General features: G+C 37.6%; 3 protein-coding genes and 1 non-coding gene across 11 annotated transcripts in view; 1 reads left to right on the top strand and 3 right to left on the bottom strand.

Moving 5' to 3' along the window:
• Nucleotides 1-5,970, bottom strand: part of LOC109093763 (histone acetyltransferase p300-like) — a 28,521-nt gene extending 22,551 nt beyond the window's left edge. For 3 of the 8 annotated variants that reach the window (XM_042767514.1, XM_042767519.1, XM_042767516.1), the window contains exons 1-5: nt 5,481-5,970; nt 2,167-2,795; nt 774-944; nt 365-686; nt 118-237 (exon numbers count right to left, since the gene is read on the bottom strand). In XM_042767514.1, coding sequence (XP_042623448.1) covers nt 118-237; nt 365-686; nt 774-944; nt 2,167-2,795; nt 5,481-5,574 — 1,336 coding nt within the window. In that variant the 5' untranslated portion in view covers nt 5,575-5,970. The remainder of the gene's footprint in view (nt 1-117; nt 238-364; nt 687-773; nt 945-2,166; nt 2,796-5,480) is intronic. The other 5 variants (XM_042767517.1, XM_042767520.1, XM_042767518.1 and 2 more) reach the window with 3 other exon arrangements.
• A 2,934-nt stretch (nt 5,971-8,904) lies between these two features.
• trnaq-cug lies at nt 8,905-8,976 on the bottom strand. Its single transcript has one exon. It is a non-coding gene; the product is annotated as a tRNA-Gln (tRNA).
• Nucleotides 8,977-9,087: 111 nt separating this feature from the next.
• Nucleotides 9,088-16,442, top strand: LOC109100087 (lethal(3)malignant brain tumor-like protein 2). Its single transcript, XM_042767513.1, has 18 exons — nt 9,088-9,243; nt 9,483-9,940; nt 10,589-10,727; nt 10,803-10,936; nt 11,013-11,145; nt 11,234-11,313; nt 11,460-11,577; nt 13,194-13,328; nt 13,393-13,481; nt 13,566-13,815; nt 14,297-14,373; nt 14,543-14,647; nt 14,744-14,891; nt 15,001-15,083; nt 15,190-15,424; nt 15,502-15,567; nt 15,686-15,841; nt 16,009-16,442. Exons 2-18 carry the CDS (start codon nt 9,572-9,574, stop codon nt 16,119-16,121), a joined length of 2,430 nt encoding a protein of 809 aa, XP_042623447.1. The 5' UTR covers nt 9,088-9,243; nt 9,483-9,571; the 3' UTR covers nt 16,122-16,442.
• Nucleotide 16,443: 1 nt separating this feature from the next.
• Nucleotides 16,444-19,620, bottom strand: LOC109099887 (chondroadherin-like protein). The gene is made up of 5 exons (XM_019113365.2): nt 19,612-19,620; nt 19,405-19,503; nt 17,629-18,315; nt 17,380-17,546; nt 16,444-16,901 (listed from the first exon to the last, which is right to left on the bottom strand). The coding sequence occupies exons 1-5, from the start codon at nt 19,618-19,620 to the stop codon at nt 16,646-16,648; spliced, it is 1,218 nt and encodes a 405-aa protein (XP_018968910.2). The 3' UTR covers nt 16,444-16,645.
• Between the last annotated feature and the right edge of the window lie 600 nt (nt 19,621-20,220).

Below are 20,220 nucleotides of genomic sequence, written 5' to 3'. Positions count from 1 at the left end.
AATTGTTGAACGGTCCAATTTTGCAACATTTAAGACAATGATAAGATTCTAACAGCAAAAACATTACAAAGCAAATTGAGATGTATGAAACAGCATGTTTCAAATTAATACACACACACTCACTCTGCTGATTCCTCTTGTCTCCTGCGTTTTTCAGTGGTAGGCATACTGGACAGTCATGCCGCGTACAGTTCTTCCAGTGAGAGATTATCTGTCTGGATGAGGCACAGTGCGCCACTAAAAAGCAATAAAAACACAAACCTAATATTAGTAATAGCACCAGGTTGTATAAATAGGCAGAACTGCTTAACAACAGAACCAAAAGTGCCACGTTGTTTCAGTTCTGTGCAGTTTAAACACTCACCTTGGCAAGATTTGCCAGCCTGGCAGTGCGTCATGTGGTTGAGGACATTCTTCATGGTGCGGCAGTGGGGCAGGTTACACTGCCTTACCTCCCCGTTGGCCTGCTCCCTCCGCTGGCACTTGTGGGCATGGAGCAAAAGCACCAGCTGCTGCTGTATGAGTTTGCGCTTTTCCAAGTCAGCTGCTGGAGGAACTCCTCCCACTGCTGTTGCAGACACAGCTGATGGAGCTGATCCGGGCCCGAGAGTTCCTTGGGCATTAGGCACCATGCCGGCCACTCCTGCACCTCCACCAGCACCCACTGGGGAAGGCTGGGAAGCCTGCTGTGAAAAATCACAAAATAACAGATAATAAGATATCTTGTAGATTTCTTTCAAATGAGTCTTAAGTCTATATGACTGAATACAAACCATGCCAGGTATGCCCTGCACAGGCTTCTTGTCAAGGTTAAACTGAGCCGGACTGTTGGGGAGACCTGGTTTGTTCTGGAGCTGAGGGGCCAGCCCTGCAACACCCAGACCCTGACTGGCAGGCTGACCATACGGGCCTCCATAGGGGCCTGAACCTGCATTCATCCCCATCTGCAACAAACAGACAGAGGGAAATAAGAATGCTTCTCCAAAAAAAAAAACACTCCTTTGGATGTGTGTAGGGACCTATTATTTCCACAATGTGGACAAAATCTTGGAATCCAGTCATAAAAAGGGAATTTACTGCACATCAATGTCAAAATACATCAAAGGAGGACTGTGCGTTTAATCAAATTGCAATATGGACTAATGTCTGTGTCAGCGCAGTTTACTCTACACACTGAAGCATGCTAGTGGTGTTTTTTAATCTTCATCTCAAGAGCTGCACTGCCAATTCACTTCATGAGCATTCCAACTTTTCATTTGATTAAACTATCGTCAGATACACATAGCAACTCAAAGGTCTTCACTATAAACCCCCCAAATAAACATTTGGTTTAATTCAATGAAATTATGACAAATATATTACTATTATACAGTAACCTTTATTCTAAAAGAAATAGTAATACAACTAAGGAATATCAATTTTCAACACAGAATTTCTAGAAAAAATAAAACTAATTTAATAGGGTACTATTGGTAAATTAATTACATTTTAATTTAATTTAACTATTTAGTAAATTGTAAAAGAAAAAAAATATGAATTCAGTTGATTGATTATTAAAATTTTAACCATTAAAATAGAATTCAGAAAAATTCAAACAAAAATATAGAATTTGGGGAAAAAATAAACATGATTTAATGCCCTATGAAAAGATATGAGAATTGGGTTGTAGCAGAAAATTTGTAAGATATTTACCTAATAATCATTTATATTCTAAAGCTGATTACAAAGAATTTACTGTTATTAAGTACTAATCTACATTCTGTGAGAAAAATGCTCACTTGTCCAGTCCAGATCGCTATGTGCTTCAAATGAGATAGGTACTTTTAAAATTAAAGTCAGCATAAAACCATTGTGATCATCTTTTCTTCTCTACTGCAATGTATATCAGTGTGAAATACATGATTTTGTCCATCTGGAATTGATTGGATTATTGTCATTTGTTAATTGCTGCGATCTCGTGTGAGTAACAGGTTACTGTAAGCAAGGGATTATCGCCCCAAAAAGTTGTTGTCATTTGGCTACAATTTATCATCTTAAATATATTGGTCCAATACTGAAACTTAACACAAAATAAGAAAAAATTTAAAAACAGGATAATTCCAACATGGCCAACATAAAGCATTTCTATAAGGTGCCTCTGACCAACATTGATGATGCTGTCTCTACCTTGTTCATTGCTCCAGGCTGCTGTGCCCTCAGTCCACCCTGACCTCCTACTGTCTGGTGCTGCTGCTGAAGAGCCTCTGCTAACAGGTTACTACTGCTGCTGCCCATGCCAGGGTTGTGATGTCCTATTCTGGGCGATCCGTTCATCATCTGCGCTCCCAGCATGTTTTGCTGCTGAGGCGCAGGCCCTCCTGCTTGCTGCTGTCCGTTGCCTTTCTGAGGTCCGAGCATACTCCTGTTCATGTTGCCCATCATCCCTGCCATTTGCTGCTGTTGCATAAGCGTGGCCTGTTGCGGGGAAAGACGTTGCTGCCCTTGCGGGCCCATGCCCTGAGTACCTGGTGAAGCCTTCGTATTCCCGAAAAGCCCCATTGAGGCTCCTGCTGGGCTACCCATTGCAACCTGCTGCTGTGCTGCAGATGCAGATCCATGCCGGAGGAGTTCAGAGAGCTGCTTGTGTTTGGCCGCGGCATCCTGGCCACTGGACACAACTCCTCCAATGGCCCCGCCCCCACTACCCAAACTGCCATGCAACTGGCCGAGATCCCCTCCATTTGGTAGGTTCAGCTCGGAGGAACTGATCAGTTCATCTGGAAGGTCATGCTCCAGGTCAAAAAGTGAGCAAAAATCTACAGCAGGAAATGAGAATTTAGAAGCAGGATTAATGATGGGAGAATAATACATAATATAGCCTCGTCTTGGGATAGATTCAGCTATATACCTGAACACTCTGACATCTGGACATAAGCAAGAACTTCAAATGAAAAGTTCATTGGGAGAAAACGAAGAATGGATTAAGGGGACATTCACAAAGAATGCATGTTTTGTTTTTTTGCATTCCACTGCACCACTTTTTCATGTAAATGAGCTACATGGACATGTTACACTGTTGTACCATTTCTAGACCTTACATATTTTTTCCATTCCACTGACCTACGGGGGTAGTTTTAAGGCAGAACTCACAAATGCATTGTGTTAATGACTTTTAAATCTGTGTACAACATCAATTAAATCAGTGCTTTTATAATCATGAAAAAAATTACAGTTATTGCATGTTCACACAATGGACGACAAAACTATAGTTTTCATAATCATTCTAATTCTATAATGACACAGAGGAACAAATTTTGTTGGAATCGCTTTCAGAATTTTTTTTCCCCCAGGTGATAAATGATAAAAACATTGACAGGCCAATGATAATCCACACGACTGTAAAGAGTTTAACAGAACTGCAGCATACACTTATTATAAACAGAATGTAATCTTTCATTGGTGTGGACGCATTATAGTTATTATTACATTCATTGTTCTCAGTGTGAACGGCCTTTAAGAATGAAGCTAAGAAGAGACCACCGTGACCACTTTCTATCAACATATTATGAAAACAGTTTGTGATTTATTCATTTGTACTTTAGAAGTGCATCCTAAAACTGAGTGTAATGAAATGGGCATGTCCTGTCATCGCCACGTAAAGTTGTCATTCAATTCAAAATGCTGTGCCACTTCCAAAGCCACTTCGCTGGAAATCTGACAGGCGTGTTTATTAATGATGTCTAAAAATGGCGGGCTGTGGTTTGACAGGAAGCTAAACACAGAAATGAGTACATGTTGTTGAATTAGGACGTATTCAGGTAGTCACTACTTAAACTCTGGAGAGAATGAAACTTGCTGGTGATGCTTGCTCATTTAAAATGGCATTTTATTGTGATAAGATTTATTAAATCTTAAAAAGAATTTATTAAAAAAAAAAAAAAAAAAAACATTCCACTAAAATACTTGCAAGTACTGCAATCATCCAAACCTACCATTTCATCTATTCAAAGGTTTTTTAAAAAAAGTATGTAATTTCTTTACATAGATGTACACTTGTGTGTGTGTGTGTGTGTGTGTGTGTGTGTGTGTGTGTGTGTGTGTGTAAATGAATAGAAGCAGCTGTGATGGGGAGCACACATTCACTCCACAGACAAAACAATTGGATGCTGAGCATGTTGTTCATAAAAATTAAACAAAAAAAAACGCTAGAATCAGATGCATTAACATTTATGCAATTTAATAAACTCCCTTCAGTATCAGAACCGGATCAAACTCGAGTTTGAACAAAAGGTTGAAAACAGAGACATCAACAAAGAAACGTACTTCGCTTTTGAAGATACGTTCAAGTATAATAACTCGAATCTGTAACATTCAAAAAGAAACATCAGGACACTTGTGTGGTAATCATTTGCATTGCTAAGGTTTAAATTAGTTTTATGGTTCGTTTTTAAAAGACAGGCTCGTCAGTTGTGTTATGGCTGAACAATGGAAATCAAGATCCGAAAAAATGACCGACGCACTAAAAGCCTATTTGAGCCAGCAAGCTAACAACACAAGCACACTGGTATCCTCCAAATCACACAAACATTAAGCCTCTTCCATTCAAGCTGTATAAACAAGCAAATACGTTCAAACCAGTGAATAAACCTCTGGACCTTAAAATAATGAGGAATTCGTTGATTTGCATCTAGCTAACAATGTCAGGGAGTTGTTGTGCGGGCCTTCAGCATCAGTCTGTTATTAGCTGACCAGTTAGCGAACCAATATTAATCACATTTATCAACATTAAAAGGAACAGGAAAATATAAGGAGTAAAACACAAGGAACAGAGGCTGAAGTTTGTGCTCGCTGCTCATGAGTAGTTTGTGAAAACAATCGTGTTCAAGTGCGATCAGAAAGTTTTGAAGTTGATTGATTCACAGTTTAGCAGGCTAATCAATGTCGCTCATTAGTAAATAAAGGAGTTGTGTTTAAATGTGAAGACTAGGCTTTCGGAATCTATTCGTAGAAGCCTAATTATTGATGCAATTTTTTAATGAATCTTTATACTTAATTATCTGAAGAAGTGATCCCAACTCTTTGCAAGTGGGAACCAAACCGAAACAGAAGCGTTTCACAGAAGAAGAAGAAAACAACAACAACAACATCACTGTTACTGACACTGTAGATCCAATATATATTTTTTTCTTACACCCGTTAGTTTTACATTTACACCAGTTGACACCAAGCACAGCCCCTCGCTGAAGGAAAGCAGCGTGCAGCCGCTGTGAGTGAATCCCAACATCGACAGAGAAGCGCTAATGCTAACCTAGCTGGAATGACAAGCTAAAGCTAGTCTCGTGCGGATACGTCGTTAGCTTTCCAAAACTAGCCTGGCACAAAACTAAAAAGAAACCCCTTTTCCTCGCTTAAAGACTTCCGTGTGCATGGGTAGATAGAAAGCAAGCATCTAGTGATTCAAATATTCAGTATAGTGCAAATTAAACGGAATAAATATTTACCGTTTCCATCGCTGACTGAGGCAGATAGAGCCGGGGAGGACAGTTTAGGCCTCTTCGCTGAAGGCGGGCCAGACTCCAGAACGTTCTCGGCCATATTTTTTAACGAATTAAAATATATATCCTCAGAGATAGGCGGCTAAGCCTATGCGTAATCCTCGATTTTAAAAATATCGCTTTTAAAAATATGACATTTCCCCCTCCTTTTTAGGGACGAAGGGGGGGAAAGTCCCGTGTACAAATACTCCTCTTTCCTGGGTTCGCCTCTCGATTTCAGCTTCGGCGTATCAACCCCCTCCCAAGCCCGATTTGTGTTCTTTATACAATTCTGCAAGCGGAGGAGGAGGAGGTAAGGAGGGGGAGTCGGCTCGGCAAGAAAGGATAAAAAGACGGTCGCAGCGGAGCTACAGTAACTCATCTAGTCCCGTCCAGAGTTACAGAGTCGCGCGATGGTGCGTTTGAAATCAATTTCCTCGTCTGCCGTATCTGTTCGCATCATAGGTGTGTTTTGTAATCTGTGTCGTACGCTCGTGTTAGTATCAGGTGGTATCAAAATAGTATCAAAAGTTAAATGTAATTTTTATTTTCTTTCTTTAACTATGTTTTTTAAACAGACGTCAAGTTGGTATTTAAATGTCTGAAAATGTTAGTACATAATTATTAAATGTAGTTTAAACTTATTTTGTTATGAAAAATACAGATCCACATTGCTTTATTTTGGAATTTTAATGGGAAATTGTCAAAATTAAAGAAGTAATTGAAATCTTATCAGCTATACTAGATTCCTACATGGTTGAATTTAACAGGATTTAGCTGCATTGAATTAAAAGTAGACTGCTTATTCAAAAAGAGGAATAAATAACCTTCAATATGCCACTTTAATCAGGATTTTAAATTATTAGGTATTAAGCACAAAACAAAGTTAAGTACTGATTTTAGAATTACATTTGAATTGATGTATGCAAGAATTGCATGCTGTGGAATATGAATTTAGAATAATGAAAAAAAAAAATCCAGCATCTGATCCTGTAGCAACATTATTTTATACAACTTTCAACCTGTATTTACAGTAATTTGTTCATTACACTAGATATAAAAATAAAAATGGGTAATATATACATTTTTAAGCCATTATATGTTGTAGGCATACTCTAATTAATTTAATTTTAATTTTGGTGATTGTCCCTGTTGGATGACATGACATCTAAATTGTGTTAAATTCTTTGAATAAATAGTAATGTTTTACATTAATAAAGATGAATGTTTTACATTAATAATTAACACCAATTGCCATTTTTAAAATACTATCTTTTTTATTTTAATGGCAAATTATTAGAAAATAACTTTATAGATCAGTCTTTGATTTCTCATTGGCTAGCAATAATGAAGCAGGGCATTTTATTTTGATAGTATTTTTTAACACTTCATTGTATAACAAATGATTGAAAGTGTTTTGGAGAAGTTCGGAGAGAAAATGCTCTCCAGTGCTTTATATTTATGGAAGTAGTTTGCCGTATTGAAAAATGTATTATTTGTTTCTGTAAGCAGTGCTAATTTGGCAAAAGTGGAGAAAATTTAACAAGTCCAGTGTACATTAATATATATTAGATGAAAGAGAAAAAGTGCCTAAATATGGGACCCTCTCGAAAATGAGATCTCAATGTGTTATGTGGCTAAGTGAATCAATCTTTTGGAAACTTTTATGACAATAATTGCAAGACAGTTATCAAGACTCCCAAAGGACTTATAATAGTGCCTCTGAGGCTGGTAATCTATGTTAGGCCTATATTTTTATATATAAAATCAATGTATTAATTAAAATAATGTTTTTTGAATGTACTCTTTTGTTTTGATGACCTCACTTTATGCATCCCAATCCCAAATATCTATTCTTCACATACCATCTGTCTTTCTGTATTTCAACATAAAGGCCTCAACTCTCTCTTTTTTCTCAGCCATGCTAGAATCTTACTTTACTAAAGGCACTAAGGTTACTTGTTAAGGTTACGGTCACCCACAGCTGACCCATTGTCCATTCACTGACCGTCCGATGAATACTGCACACAAAAATGTCAAGAAATTGCCAGTTCTAATGTGTTTGGAGTTGTACACCATCAGAGAGCTAGTGCTAAAATTCATGGGGCCTGGGACAAAATGGTATAAGTGGGGCCTCTCTGCCTGGTCTCAATAGTGGATTTTCCGTATAGGACCAACAAAAACTGGATGATAGGCCATATGATATTTGTTCAAACAACTTCACATATATAAAACTGTTACGTCCTGTGGACGTATTTGTGAATTGTGCGCTCTTGGGAGAGTGATTTCACCTACTGGGCAAGTTAGACATTGCATGTTTTCTTCTCCTGCTCTTTCTGTCTCTCTCTGTTATAGATCGCTAATTGGATTCCAGCTGATGTCCATCATTCATCAGTACTGAGTGGATGCTACAGAGATCCAAGGTGTATAAGACGGCAAAGAAATAATGTTGGAGGACTGACGGCTACGCGCTCACTCTTTGTCCTGATCCAGATGGGTGTTATTTTGTGTATCTCAGTGGGACCAAGTGTGGTCTTTATTATCTCTGAACTTTGTGAATTAACTTGTTAATTACAAACTATGAGAGTGTGTGTGAACGTTATGGTGGGGTGTGTTTATGATTCTTTTGTGTTATTTTCTAATTTATGTAAATACCTTTGTTTGTCTTTCTTAGGAAGCGGTAGGGAGAGGGTGCCATTTGTTTTGGATATAAAATTTTGTTTTATGTTTATGGTAGACAGGGAGATAGGTAAGACTCTGTCATTTATTTTCTTTTTTTTTAGTTAAGGTTATTTAGAGTTTTTGTGTTTAGCTAGAGGGTTTTTTGTTTATGTTGGCCTGGCCCTCTCCTGAAGATTTGCTTCCTTTTGTTATTAATAAATTCAGTTATTTGCTTAATTTAGTGGCTGTGCTTTTCTGGATCAGGGGATTGATGTGACCGTCAGACTTTTAATTTATTTACATTTTGTTACGACTTCATTTAACCCCTAGACTAACAGTGAGGTTTGTAACAATGATTGGTAATTTGATTTTTGTTCAAACAACTTCAATTATAGACTAGTACGTTAAATTCCTGCCGTTTAGAGAACTTGTACATGCATGCAGTTATGAATGAACTTATTTAACAGGATAAATCGTTCGTTTTTATCTTTCCACTTAAAGCAAGTGTTAGTAGTGTATGATACTTTACAGACCCAGTTCAGCTTTGCAGAAAGGAGGAGCCAACCAACCATGAGTACAGGCACAGTCATGTGATTTCAGCATTACAGCTTCCAGACTGCCAATATCATCCTTGGTTATGTGCTCATTTGGTTTTCCTTTTTATTACTGATATTATTCATATAAGTGTAAGTATAAGCACAAGTACTTGACTTTACGGAAAGCAAAAGACAGGTTCCACCGAGATTTGAACTCGGATCGCTGGATTCAGAGTCCAGAGTGCTAACCATTACACCATGGAACCGCGTTGTGCCACATTGTGCATAGATGACTAACGTTATTCCAATATTGTTTAATTAACAAACCTTGTGTAATATATACATATAAATAGTTTTCTGTGAAACTAAGCCTTTTATTCAGCACGTCGTTTTACAGACATCCAGCGTACAAAGTCATACAGGATAATAAAACTTTGTAACGTAATCTGGTTCTCCAGTCCGGATGATGGCGATAATGCGCTGTTCACGATAAGCACACCACTCCACATTGGCTTTTCTAAGTGGAAAAGCAGGTGAGAAATGTGTTGTTGTGGAGTTCTTTTTTACACACAACAATGTTTATATTGTTGTTTTGACTTTTGTTAAGTGTATGTCATAGTTTACCATTTATACAGAGCTCTCAGATGTTCTTCAGATATTTGTTTATATGCTTGCACCATTGAATGAGTGCTGAAAACCGCGAAGCAATGTGGTTTAATGTCATCTGGTGGAACTTTTAACTGTTTTAATGTTTCTTGAACGTTATTCGCAGTCGCTATTTGGAGCCAGCTGCAGACTACATTCCCGCTACAAGACGCTGAGGACCTCTTTATGATCCCACATCTTTATTAGAAACTATAAATGCCTAACCGATGTGTTGCTTATGGCTGCGGGAAGTTCAGCGGGCAAAATGTCTCAATGTTTAGATTTCCCAAAGACCCCGCGGAGTTCCGCAAATGGGAGAAGCAGGTCCAGAAGACCCGAAAGAAATGGGTCGCCAAGACGTACTCTCATCTCTGCTCTGAGCACTTCAGCAAGGACTGCTTTGATCCGAAATCTTATGCCGCTGCAAAGACAATGGGATTCAAAGGGCTGAGGCTGAAGGACGGAGCTGTCCCGACGGTTTTCATCCGACCACCGTGCAGTAACTGCGGAGGGAGAGGTGTCTCCTGTTCCTTATGTACGAAGAAGAAACGCAGAGCGATCACTGGACCTCAGCAGCTCGCATCAGTGAGTATCTCGCGCCTCTTTCTTCTTTCATTGCAGTCTTTGGAAAAGCCCGAGGCTAGAGCGGAGGCCCAAACCTGCAAATAAATATAATAATAATTGGAAAACTAATAAAGTTTGCGGTCAGTAAGATAAAAATAATAATACTTTTATTCATCAAGTCAGATTAAACTGATCGAAACAATGACAGTGACAGTACAGACCTTTATAATCTATTTCAAATAAATGCTGTTCTTTTTAACTAACTATTCAGAATCCTGAGAAAAAAAAAATTATATATATATATATATCTCACAAAAATACTAAGCAGCACAACTGTTTTCAGCATTGATAATAATAAGATATGCTTCTTGGGCACCAAATCATTATATTAGAATGATTTCTGATGGATTATGTGACACTGGAAACTGAAGTAATGGCTGAAAATTCAGCTTTGCCAACACAGGAATAAATTAGATTTAAAAATATAAAATAAATAAACAGTTAAAGCTGCTTTGAACTGTTATTTTAAATTGTAATATTATACAATATTACTAAAATATTATTTATTCCAAACTTTTGACCAATTGTATGTATGTGTATATCATCATTTTATATTGATAAATGTATTGGTTTGATTTAATTAATTAATAACTTGGCTTTTCCTAAAAGGATGAACAGGAATTGACATTTATGAATGATGGAGAAGAAAGAATATTTGATGGAGAAGCCCACGATCAGCAGAATTCCAGTGATGATGATGTTAATAATTCTGCAACACTTTCTTCCTGGGCAGAAAGAGAAGGAATAGGTAAATTCAGGCACACTTATATTAATGAACATGGACAAGTATATGTAAACCCCACCCAGTTTTATGTCTCTGCAGTTACATGTGAAATGTGTGGAACCAGAGGCACCAAGAAAACCTTCTTCTCCAGGTCCAAGCGCTTCTGTAGTGTGACGTGCTCCCGTTCATACTCATCCATCTCAAAGAAATCCTCAATTCTTGCACGGGTCCAGGTGGGATTGTCTGGCATAGTATTTCTACGCATTTGTGTGAATAGTGCTAAAAATTTTGGTGTGTCCTTGTACTCAGGGAAGGCCACCCACTAAGAAGTCATCACACAAACTGTCTCTGAAATCACATACTGAGGCTTCACAGTCAAAGACCAATGAGCAGCATCAGGAGAATCTGAAGCATCAGGAGAGCAGAGCATTTGGACAAGATGGTAAGAAAACACACAGGTTACTGTCACTTTTCACTACGTTGAGCTTTACAAATGTTTAAATGTTGATATTGTACTGTCTACTTCCAAGCTACTTTGGGTGGGTTCGACTGGGGTAGTTACCTTGAGAAAAGTGGCCTCCTCGCTGCCCCTGTATCATGCTTCAGACATGTGAGTGATTTCTATCCACCGTGATTCTTGCAGAAATCTTCCTGTGAAAGAGAAATGTGGTGGATGTTATAACAGTGTGTAAATATCCATCACATGATTGTTGCTATTGCATTATCACGGTCAATACATTACTTCCCATATCACAGGCCCCACTCTGCGCTCAATGGGATGACATCTATGTGGGGTTAAAAGTGGAGGTTCTCAACACTCACACAGCCTTGCCAAGTAAGGTGTACTGGATCGCCACTGTTGTACAGCTGGCAGGTATATAATCTCCATATTATTAATATTTAAAATAAAATCTAAATATATATTTTAAATAATAATGCTATAATTCAAAAGTTTGGGGTTGGTAAGATTTATTTTGTTTTGAAAAGTCTCATTTATTTGATAAAAATACAGTAAAAACAGTAATATTGTGAGATATTATTGCAATTTAAAATAACTGTTTTCTATTTTATTATTTTTTACAGTGTAATTTACTCCTGTAAAGGCAAAGCTGAATTTCCAGCAGCCATTACTTCAGTCTTGCTGATTTTGTGCTCAAGAATTGTTTTTTTTTTATTATTATTGTTGATTGAAGTTGTTTTTTTTGTTTTTTGTTTCTGTGGAAACCATGATGTTTTTTTCTGGAGTCTTTGGTGAATAGAACTTTTTTTAAAACGTTGTTTATTGGAAGTAGAATGTGATTATAAATGTCTTTACTGTCATGTTTTCAGTCAGTTTAAAGGGATACTCCACCCCAAAATGAAAATTTTGTCATTAATCACTTACCCCCATGTCGTTCCAAACCCGTAAAAGCTTTGTTCATCTTCAGAACACAATTTAAGATATTTTGGATGAAAACCGGGAGGCCTGTGACTGTCCCATAGACTGCCAAAGTAAGTTAAACTGTCAAGGTCCAGAAAAGTATCAGTATCAGCCGCACCACAAGGATGCGCTGTTTCTACGTGTATTTAGCTTTGATTTGAAAGAAAACAGAGCATCCTTGTGGTGGCGGCTGATACAGACATGCATACCCAGCAAACAGTGATATGTAGAGACACAGAGGAGACCGTTGACAAAAGAATTGTTGAATAAAGTAGTTTTTTTTTTTTGTTTTCTCCGCCTACGAAAAGTATTCTCGTCACTTCATAACATTACAGTTGAACCACTGATGGCAGATGGAGTATTCTGATGATGTCTTTCATTCTTTTCTGGATCTTGACACTGTTATTTACTTGGCAGTCTATGGGACAGTCACAGGCCTCCCGGTTTTCATCCAAAATATCTTAAATTGTGTTCTGAAGATGAACAAAGCTTTTACGGGTTTGGAACGACATGGGGGTAAGTGATTAATGACAAAATTTTCATTTTGGGGTGGAGTATCCCTTTAATGTAGCCTTGCTGAATAAAAGTATTAATTTATTTAAAAAAAAACATACTGACCTCAAACTTTACATTACGTAAGCCTATATTATATTTATATTTTATCAAGTTATTATAATTTCCCCAATTTTTTTTTTTTTTTTTTTTTTTTTTTTGAGTTTGCAGTCTGTATCAAATGAGATAAACAGACTTGTAACAACAAATTAATATACAAAGACAATGAGGAACCAATACTAATTAAACAATCAAACTATCAAACAAGCCTGTCTGAATACAAAAACAAAAATACAGGGTAGTTTGATTCATAGACGGTGGTTACACTGACTTTGTTTATATGACAATGTGTTTTTAAAGTTATACATTCACAGAGTAGTTTATTAGGTTGTAATAATAAATGTTATTTTAATAAAACAATGTAAATGCTAAACATTGTACATTTTTAGAATGCAATTCAGTTTAATTATAATTATGTGATATTATAATTGTGATATTATTTGTTGTGTTTCTCTCAGGCTATAAAGCTCTTCTGCGCTATGAGGGTTATGATGATGATGACAGCCATGACCTGTGGTGTAACTTAGGCACGGCTGATGTTCATCCTATAGGCTGGTGTGCAGTGAACAGCAAGCTCCTGGTTCCCCCTCAAGGTGAGTAGGTCATCGGGTATAACTTCTATAAAAATGCAAAATCTTAACCATTGTTTTCCTGCAGAGGTCCATCAGCATATTAAAGACTGGAAATCCTACCTGATGGAGAGACTGGTTGGAGCACACACTCTTCCTGTTGACTTTCATGTCAAGGTGACAGCACTGGCAAATTAATATTCCATTGATGCCTGATCTGTTTTTCTGTCATTCTCTGTTTCCCATCTGTCTGTGTTTCAGATGGCAGACAGTTTGAGGTGTCCGTTCAGGCAGGGGGTTCGGGTGGAGGTGGTCGATCGCTCGCTGGTGAGCCGTACTCGTTTGGCGGTGGTGGATACTGTCGTAGGAGGCCGGCTCAGACTGCTGTATGAGGACGGGGGCCTGGGACCCTCGGGTGAAGTGCTCTCAGATTTCTGGTGTCACATGCAGAGTCCTCTATTACACCCTGTTGGCTGGTCTGAAAGAGTGGGCCACTCAATCAAAGAAACCGGTGAGAAGAAACTGTGGTTTATATTACACAAAATGCAATACAAGCATGCAGAAAATGAAAAATACTGATCCTAACACATGACATTTGGATTTTCTTGTTATATTTCATAATTGTCCAATACAGATGTGGTTATATAAGAAGAATTTGTTCCCATGACTTATTTATTTGTAGGCTTGATTCAGTTAAATGGTAGCTAGTCGTGGGAACATGAGGGAGTGAATTAATAAAATGTTGCCATAAATGAATAAGTGTTGGAAAAAAATTCTTTGTCGTCATGATAATTTTTACGTCATGTGCAGGGCTCCATAGAAAAACAAGGGAATTTGTACTTTATTAATTTGTATTATTTATATATTTTTGTAAAAATTATTATTATTTTCGTATGGAAGGCTGTTTCCGGCTCACATTTTTTTTTCTTTCACACTTATTGCTTTTGTCATTAGGTTATTTGTAGATAATATGATGAGTATTTCTCACACAGATATGAGTGTCAACATGAGTAGCCATCCAGCATTTCGCAAAGTCCTTCATAACAGTGTGCTACATCAGTTCAGAAAGGTTAGTGCATATACCATTTCACTAAAACGTTGTTAAACTAAAATATTACCTTTTTTTTTATTTTTTTTTTATTTTTATTTTTTTAACTTTTTGTGTTAATGTTAGTTAAAAAAATCTTATGTTATGTAATGTAATTTGCTATGTATAATTCCTTACTGTATGCAAACAGTTGAGGACTGTTTACATGGGAGATACGTTTTTTGAGGAAGGCATGAAACTTGAAGCAATTGATCCTCTGAACCTTGGGAACATCTGCGTTGCATCAGTCCGTAAGGTGTGATAGATATAGCCACTATTTATGACTTTAATTGAATACTTTCAGTACCTTGTTGAAAGTGTTTGCACTGACCTGGCTTATCTTATCACTCAGGTGTTGCTGGATGGATACATCATGGTAGGCTCTGACGGTGTCGAGATCAGTGATGGTTCTGACTGGTTTTGTTACCATGCCAGCTCTCATGCCATTTTACCTGTTGGATACTGTGAGAACAACAACATCCCTCTTACTCTACCTCCTGGTAATGTGCTGAACTGATTATTCCAGTTGTCTTCAACCTCTAATTTAAGTAAAAGAGCCTTTATTTGTAATTTCATAGAGATTGTTGACATCTCCTTCTTTCTCATCAGGTTATGATCATGCCACATTCACATGGACAAAATATTTAGAAGAAACGGGAACTGTAGCTGCTCCACGAAGACTTTTCAACACCGTAAACCTTTTTTGACAATTGAGCTATATACAGTACGTTAATGCATATGTGGGTTTATTATGTTTTAAGCTCATCTTGGGGTTCCTCCCTCATACGTCTTTCCCAGGATGATGTAGGCCACGGTTTTACCTCAGGTATGAAGCTAGAGGCAGTGGACCTCATGGAGCCCCGGTTGGTGTGTGTTGCCACTGTTAGGCGCTGCGTAGGCCGGCTTCTCCTTCTTCACTTTGATGGCTGGGAGCCTGAGTTTGATCAGTGGGTAGACTGTCAGTCCCCTGAAATTTATCCTGTGGGCTGGTGTGAAATCACTGGCTACCAGCTGCAGCCACCCATTGGCCCAGGTAAAATAATTTTCATGGTATTCATATATGCAGTCCAAAATTTGATTGCGACATGTAGTATTTTGCTCTCTGTGTAGAACCACCTCAGGGTCAGGAACGCTCACACACAAGCAAAAAGGCAAAACCTTATATGGGGAAAAAGAGTAAGTTTAATTTTTGTTTTTATTACTGGTTTCTTTATGATGGTTACATTTATCAAATGTCAAAATGTTGTCGTTACCTTCCTTTCATTCTCCTATGATTCTGTATTTTTCACTTTAGGGCGAAGATTTGTAAAGAAAAACATGAGTAAATGCACTTCTAAAACCCAGCCCACACAGCTCAATGAGAATCCAGAGACGAATCAATCACAAGAGGCATCGAACCCTTCTGTCACTCCCTTTACCTTACTAATAAAGACTGAACCTGAGGATGAAAGTATGTAGCAATCTCTTTAAATAATATGTATATACAGTATGTGTATATATGTGTGTGTGTGTGTGTATATATATATTATATTTATATATATATATATATATAGATAGATAGATAGATAGATAGATAGATATCTTTAGATCTGACATGGTTTGCCTGTGTCTCTACAGTTATTTCAGTGAAGGTGGAGGAAATGGAAACCGCCTTATTATCCAGTGCACAAACCAAAGAAAATGACAACTCGGGACCCTTCACAACCTTCAAACAGGAGGACTCAGTTTAACACGCCACCTGTTCTAATTAAAGTTTTTAATGAATCACTTCTCTGCTAATATAAAAATGTAGGCAAAAGTGTAAAGTAGATTGTCTATTTTGTGTATTTAAATATTACACATTGGTAGTCTGTTTATTAACCTTTTTTTTGTTATTAAATAAAAATGGTAGTGATTTAAATCAACCAAGCTGTTATGTGTAAACTATCAGAACAGTTAAGTGTTTATATTATTACTTTATTTTTCTACAGTTCTTTTTTTTTTCCACATTACTAAGATCTTGCAGGCTTCTATTAAAATGATTTCATTTGTGTTAAGGCACCTTCTGTCTTAATTCATTTTTCACAACAGAATTAAAAGAAAAATCTTCAAATTTTCTGTGATTACAAGGTATATTACTCAAAGTTTGTAATTTTTTTAACGACCAGCGAAGTAGCATAGTATATCTTTTGAAAATCAAGCAGGTTAATTGTACACTCTAAACAGTCATATATATAAAACTAGCATCAGTTACAGTGATGTAAATACAGAAGAATCACTCTGACTTCCTTTTCTTTGTGGTACGTTTCTGCACTGTATTAGGTCTTGCACTTTTGCGTGGTTTGCCTTTAGCTTTAAATATCTTGATGACTTTTGGAGGGCTGATTAGAGCAGATTCAGTCTTTGCTGGCTTGGTTGGTTTTTCCCCTGGGCAGCTTTTAAAAACATGGACGTCTTTGACCCTTTGACCTCTGAGTTCTGGTGGGTGGCCACAGGTGGCTCTGACCTTCAGATTCACCTGCTCAATCCACCTAGTGGCAGAAGGAACAACACAAGGGTCAAAAAGTACCAGTATCAGCAATGCAATGATAGAGACACCATAACAACCACATAACAACAGACCACACATGAAAACTTGCAACACACAATAGACATGTGTTTGTGCAGCAGAGCGATTCTTACACACTGTATGACGTCAGTCCGGTTCTGTTCACACAGCTGAAAATTTACAGGTGTGAGTTTGGTTAAAGAATCTGGTTGTCATTCCCATAAATAATCTGTGTGTGAACATAACCATATTAAGGACTCAAATACAGGACTGACGTGAATGTGGCCATTATAAATGTTTAATGTCACTTTTAATCATTTTAATGTATCCTTGTTGAATAAAAGTATTAATTTCTTTTAATTAATGTAGTCAATCAATATTGACAAATGGAACCTTATAATAACGTGTTAGCAGTTTCACCCACACTTTTGAATGGTGGTGTACATTTAAGAAAAACTCACTTGCGAAGAGGCAACAGTGGACAATAGCAGATCAGTGGATTCTCTGCCAAGTTTATGACCTCGAGTCCTGTGAGTGGCCTCAAGTCCGGCAGCTCCTCAAGCTGGTTTCCTTCAAGAAACAGACTTCTCAGACCAGACCCCAATCTTGCTAGAGAATCTTTAGAGACCTTCAAAAGGTAAGAGATAGCAGAGAGATTCAAACCTAGTTTGGTGTTCTTCTTGTAACATTAGAGAAGATTTTGTCCCTACCTTTTCTAAACCCATATGATTAAGGTAAAGATGTTTAAGTGTGGCAGCAACTGGCTGAAAAACCCCTGCTCCAATCCAGCGAATAGGGTTATGGGAGAGATTAAGCTCTGCTAGGCTGCTGGCTTTAGAAAGGGCTTCACTTGGAACCTCCTTCAGTTTGTTGCTGCCTAGATGAAGAGTATCCAAATCAGGTGCAGGATCAAAGGCCCTGGGAGCAACTGCTGTGATGGCGTTGGAAGTGAGATAGAGGCCTCTCAGTTTCTCAGCCCCTGACAGGAGCCCTGCTTCCAGTTTAGTGATAGCATTATTCTCCATGTGCAGAGCCAGCAGACCAGGCAAGAGCTTGAATGCTCCTTTGGGGAACTGGGTGAAACGATTCTTCTCCAGATGGAGGTAAGTGAGATGGGGCAACCCCTTGAATGCCTCAGGACTCAATGAAGCGAGGTCATTTTCTGAGAGGTAGAGGTAAACCAGACTCTTCATACCAATGAAAGCACCATCTTCGACCTCTTGGATCTTGCAGCGCTGCAAGTGAAGGGAAACCACTTCCGCAGTGTCTGGGAAACTGTTTGCAGGGATGTAGTGGAAATGATTGCCCTGCAAGTCCAACATGCGCGTGTCTGGTGAAAATCCACGAGGGATCTTGGTGAGGCCTTTGTTCTCACAAGATGAGTGGTGGTTCTCAGCCTGCAAAATGTATGCGGGTCAACAACAATATCAGTATTATTATTATTGTTGTTGTTTTGTTTTAATGATTATAACCCTTCAAAGAGTTCAAGATAAAGAAAACTTTTTTTGTTAAAATTTTTAAACATTTTAAAGGGGTCATATCTTGTTACTAAAAAGAACATTATTTTGTGTATTTGGTGTATTGAAATGTGTTTATGCAGTTTAAAGTTCAAAAAAACATTATTTTCCACATACTGTACATTACTGTTTCTCCTTTATGCCCCGCCTTCTGAAATGCGTTGATTTTTACAAAACTCAGCTCAACTCTAGACATGATGAAGCAGATATCGTGCTCTTTTGGAAGGCCAAACAAAGTAATAGTTTCGCTTTCACAATGAAACACACAGCTTCTCCATGAAATGGCGCTGGCGGCAACAGCGAGAATAAAAGGTACGCCATCTTTCTTTGCATGAACATTTGGGCGGTGTTTTGCAAATCTTCCCACATAGTGAGGTAGAGATGTGGGGGCGTGTTTAAACGAGCCGTTTTAGGTGGCCATGGACAATTCTTAACTTTTATAAAGAATATCTCTTTGGATTTGAGACTTTAGACTTTTCAACTTTACAGATCTTCTTTATGCACCAAGAGCTTGTAACACTCCAAAGAGAAAGGAAAAATTGAAATTGAATCATATGACCCCTTTAAACATGAAAATTTAACATAAATGTACACACTGTGTTAATGTTTGTGAAAAATACAATTTTGTCCTGAAAAATGAAAAAAGTAGAAAGTAATATCACATTTTCCTTACCTTGAGTACACATCTTTTTCATTATTTAATCTAAAAAGGTTTATAAACACATTTTCCAAGGTAAAAAAGTTATATATATATATATATATATATAACTTATATGCTGTTCTGCAGCGACAGGTGGGTGAGGTAAGGGGTGCGTGTGAACGCCCCTGTAGGAAGCTCTTGCATGTCATTTCCTCTCAGATCAAGTTTCACTGTTATCTTAGAGATATTCAGGCAATGCAGATGTTATCAACATTTTATAAAATTTAGCAAAAATAAAGCCATAGTGATCATAGTTTTGCACAGATTACCTCATCAATGGTAGGTGGCACCTCGGTGAGATTCTTGTTGACACAAGCAACTGTGAGCTGGATGTTGTCACAGATGCAGAACTCTGGGCATCTGTCTGCCTGTATGGAACTTCAGGGCAAGCAACATTATAACCGGCAACGTTGGAAGGCTAAACATTTTGGTCTTGCTGCGTAAAACAGAAGGTAACACCAAGTAACTTAATTTACCTTATTCATGTTACTTTGTAAGAAAAATATCAGCAAGCTTTAATTAAAACTGCCAGTTTAGTTTGCCAATGCTGCATGATTTGAGTATTTGGAGTGAGCTCTGCTATGTTTGAACTGGTGGGATTGAAGGTATTTGTATAATTTAGGGTTGAATGCAGCTCCTTCACTGCCTCACAACTAAATGTGGAAACAGGCACTTCAGGAGCAAACTCCAGTGTGAAATCTGACAATTAAATCCTCTTTTAATACCCATATTTCTTTAAGATTTTGAGTAAAACGTATATTCACACAAATGCGTTTTCTCTAACAGAAACATCGATTTTATATTACAGCAATTTTGTGATTTTTTTTCATCCAAACTAAAAATAAATTTAAAAAAAAACGGTGTAAACAACATTATCACAATAACAATGGGATACACATTAAAACAAGAGTCAGTTATATCTAATAAAGATAGCTTTAACCAAAAACGCGAGCTGTAGAAAAGGGAACTTTAAAAACATTTTGGAAAGGGCAAGTTGTTTAAAATGTCCGAAATGAATTCGATTAAATCATTTTTTGAGCAGATTTGCTGTCCAAAACGATGTTCTCAAGTCTGCTTCTTCATTA

The sequence above is a fragment of the Cyprinus carpio genome, chromosome A12 (genome assembly GCF_018340385.1).
Source record: "Cyprinus carpio isolate SPL01 chromosome A12, ASM1834038v1, whole genome shotgun sequence".
Lineage (NCBI taxonomy): Eukaryota > Metazoa > Chordata > Actinopteri > Cypriniformes > Cyprinidae > Cyprinus > Cyprinus carpio.
This window is presented reverse-complemented; position numbering and strand designations above follow the sequence as displayed.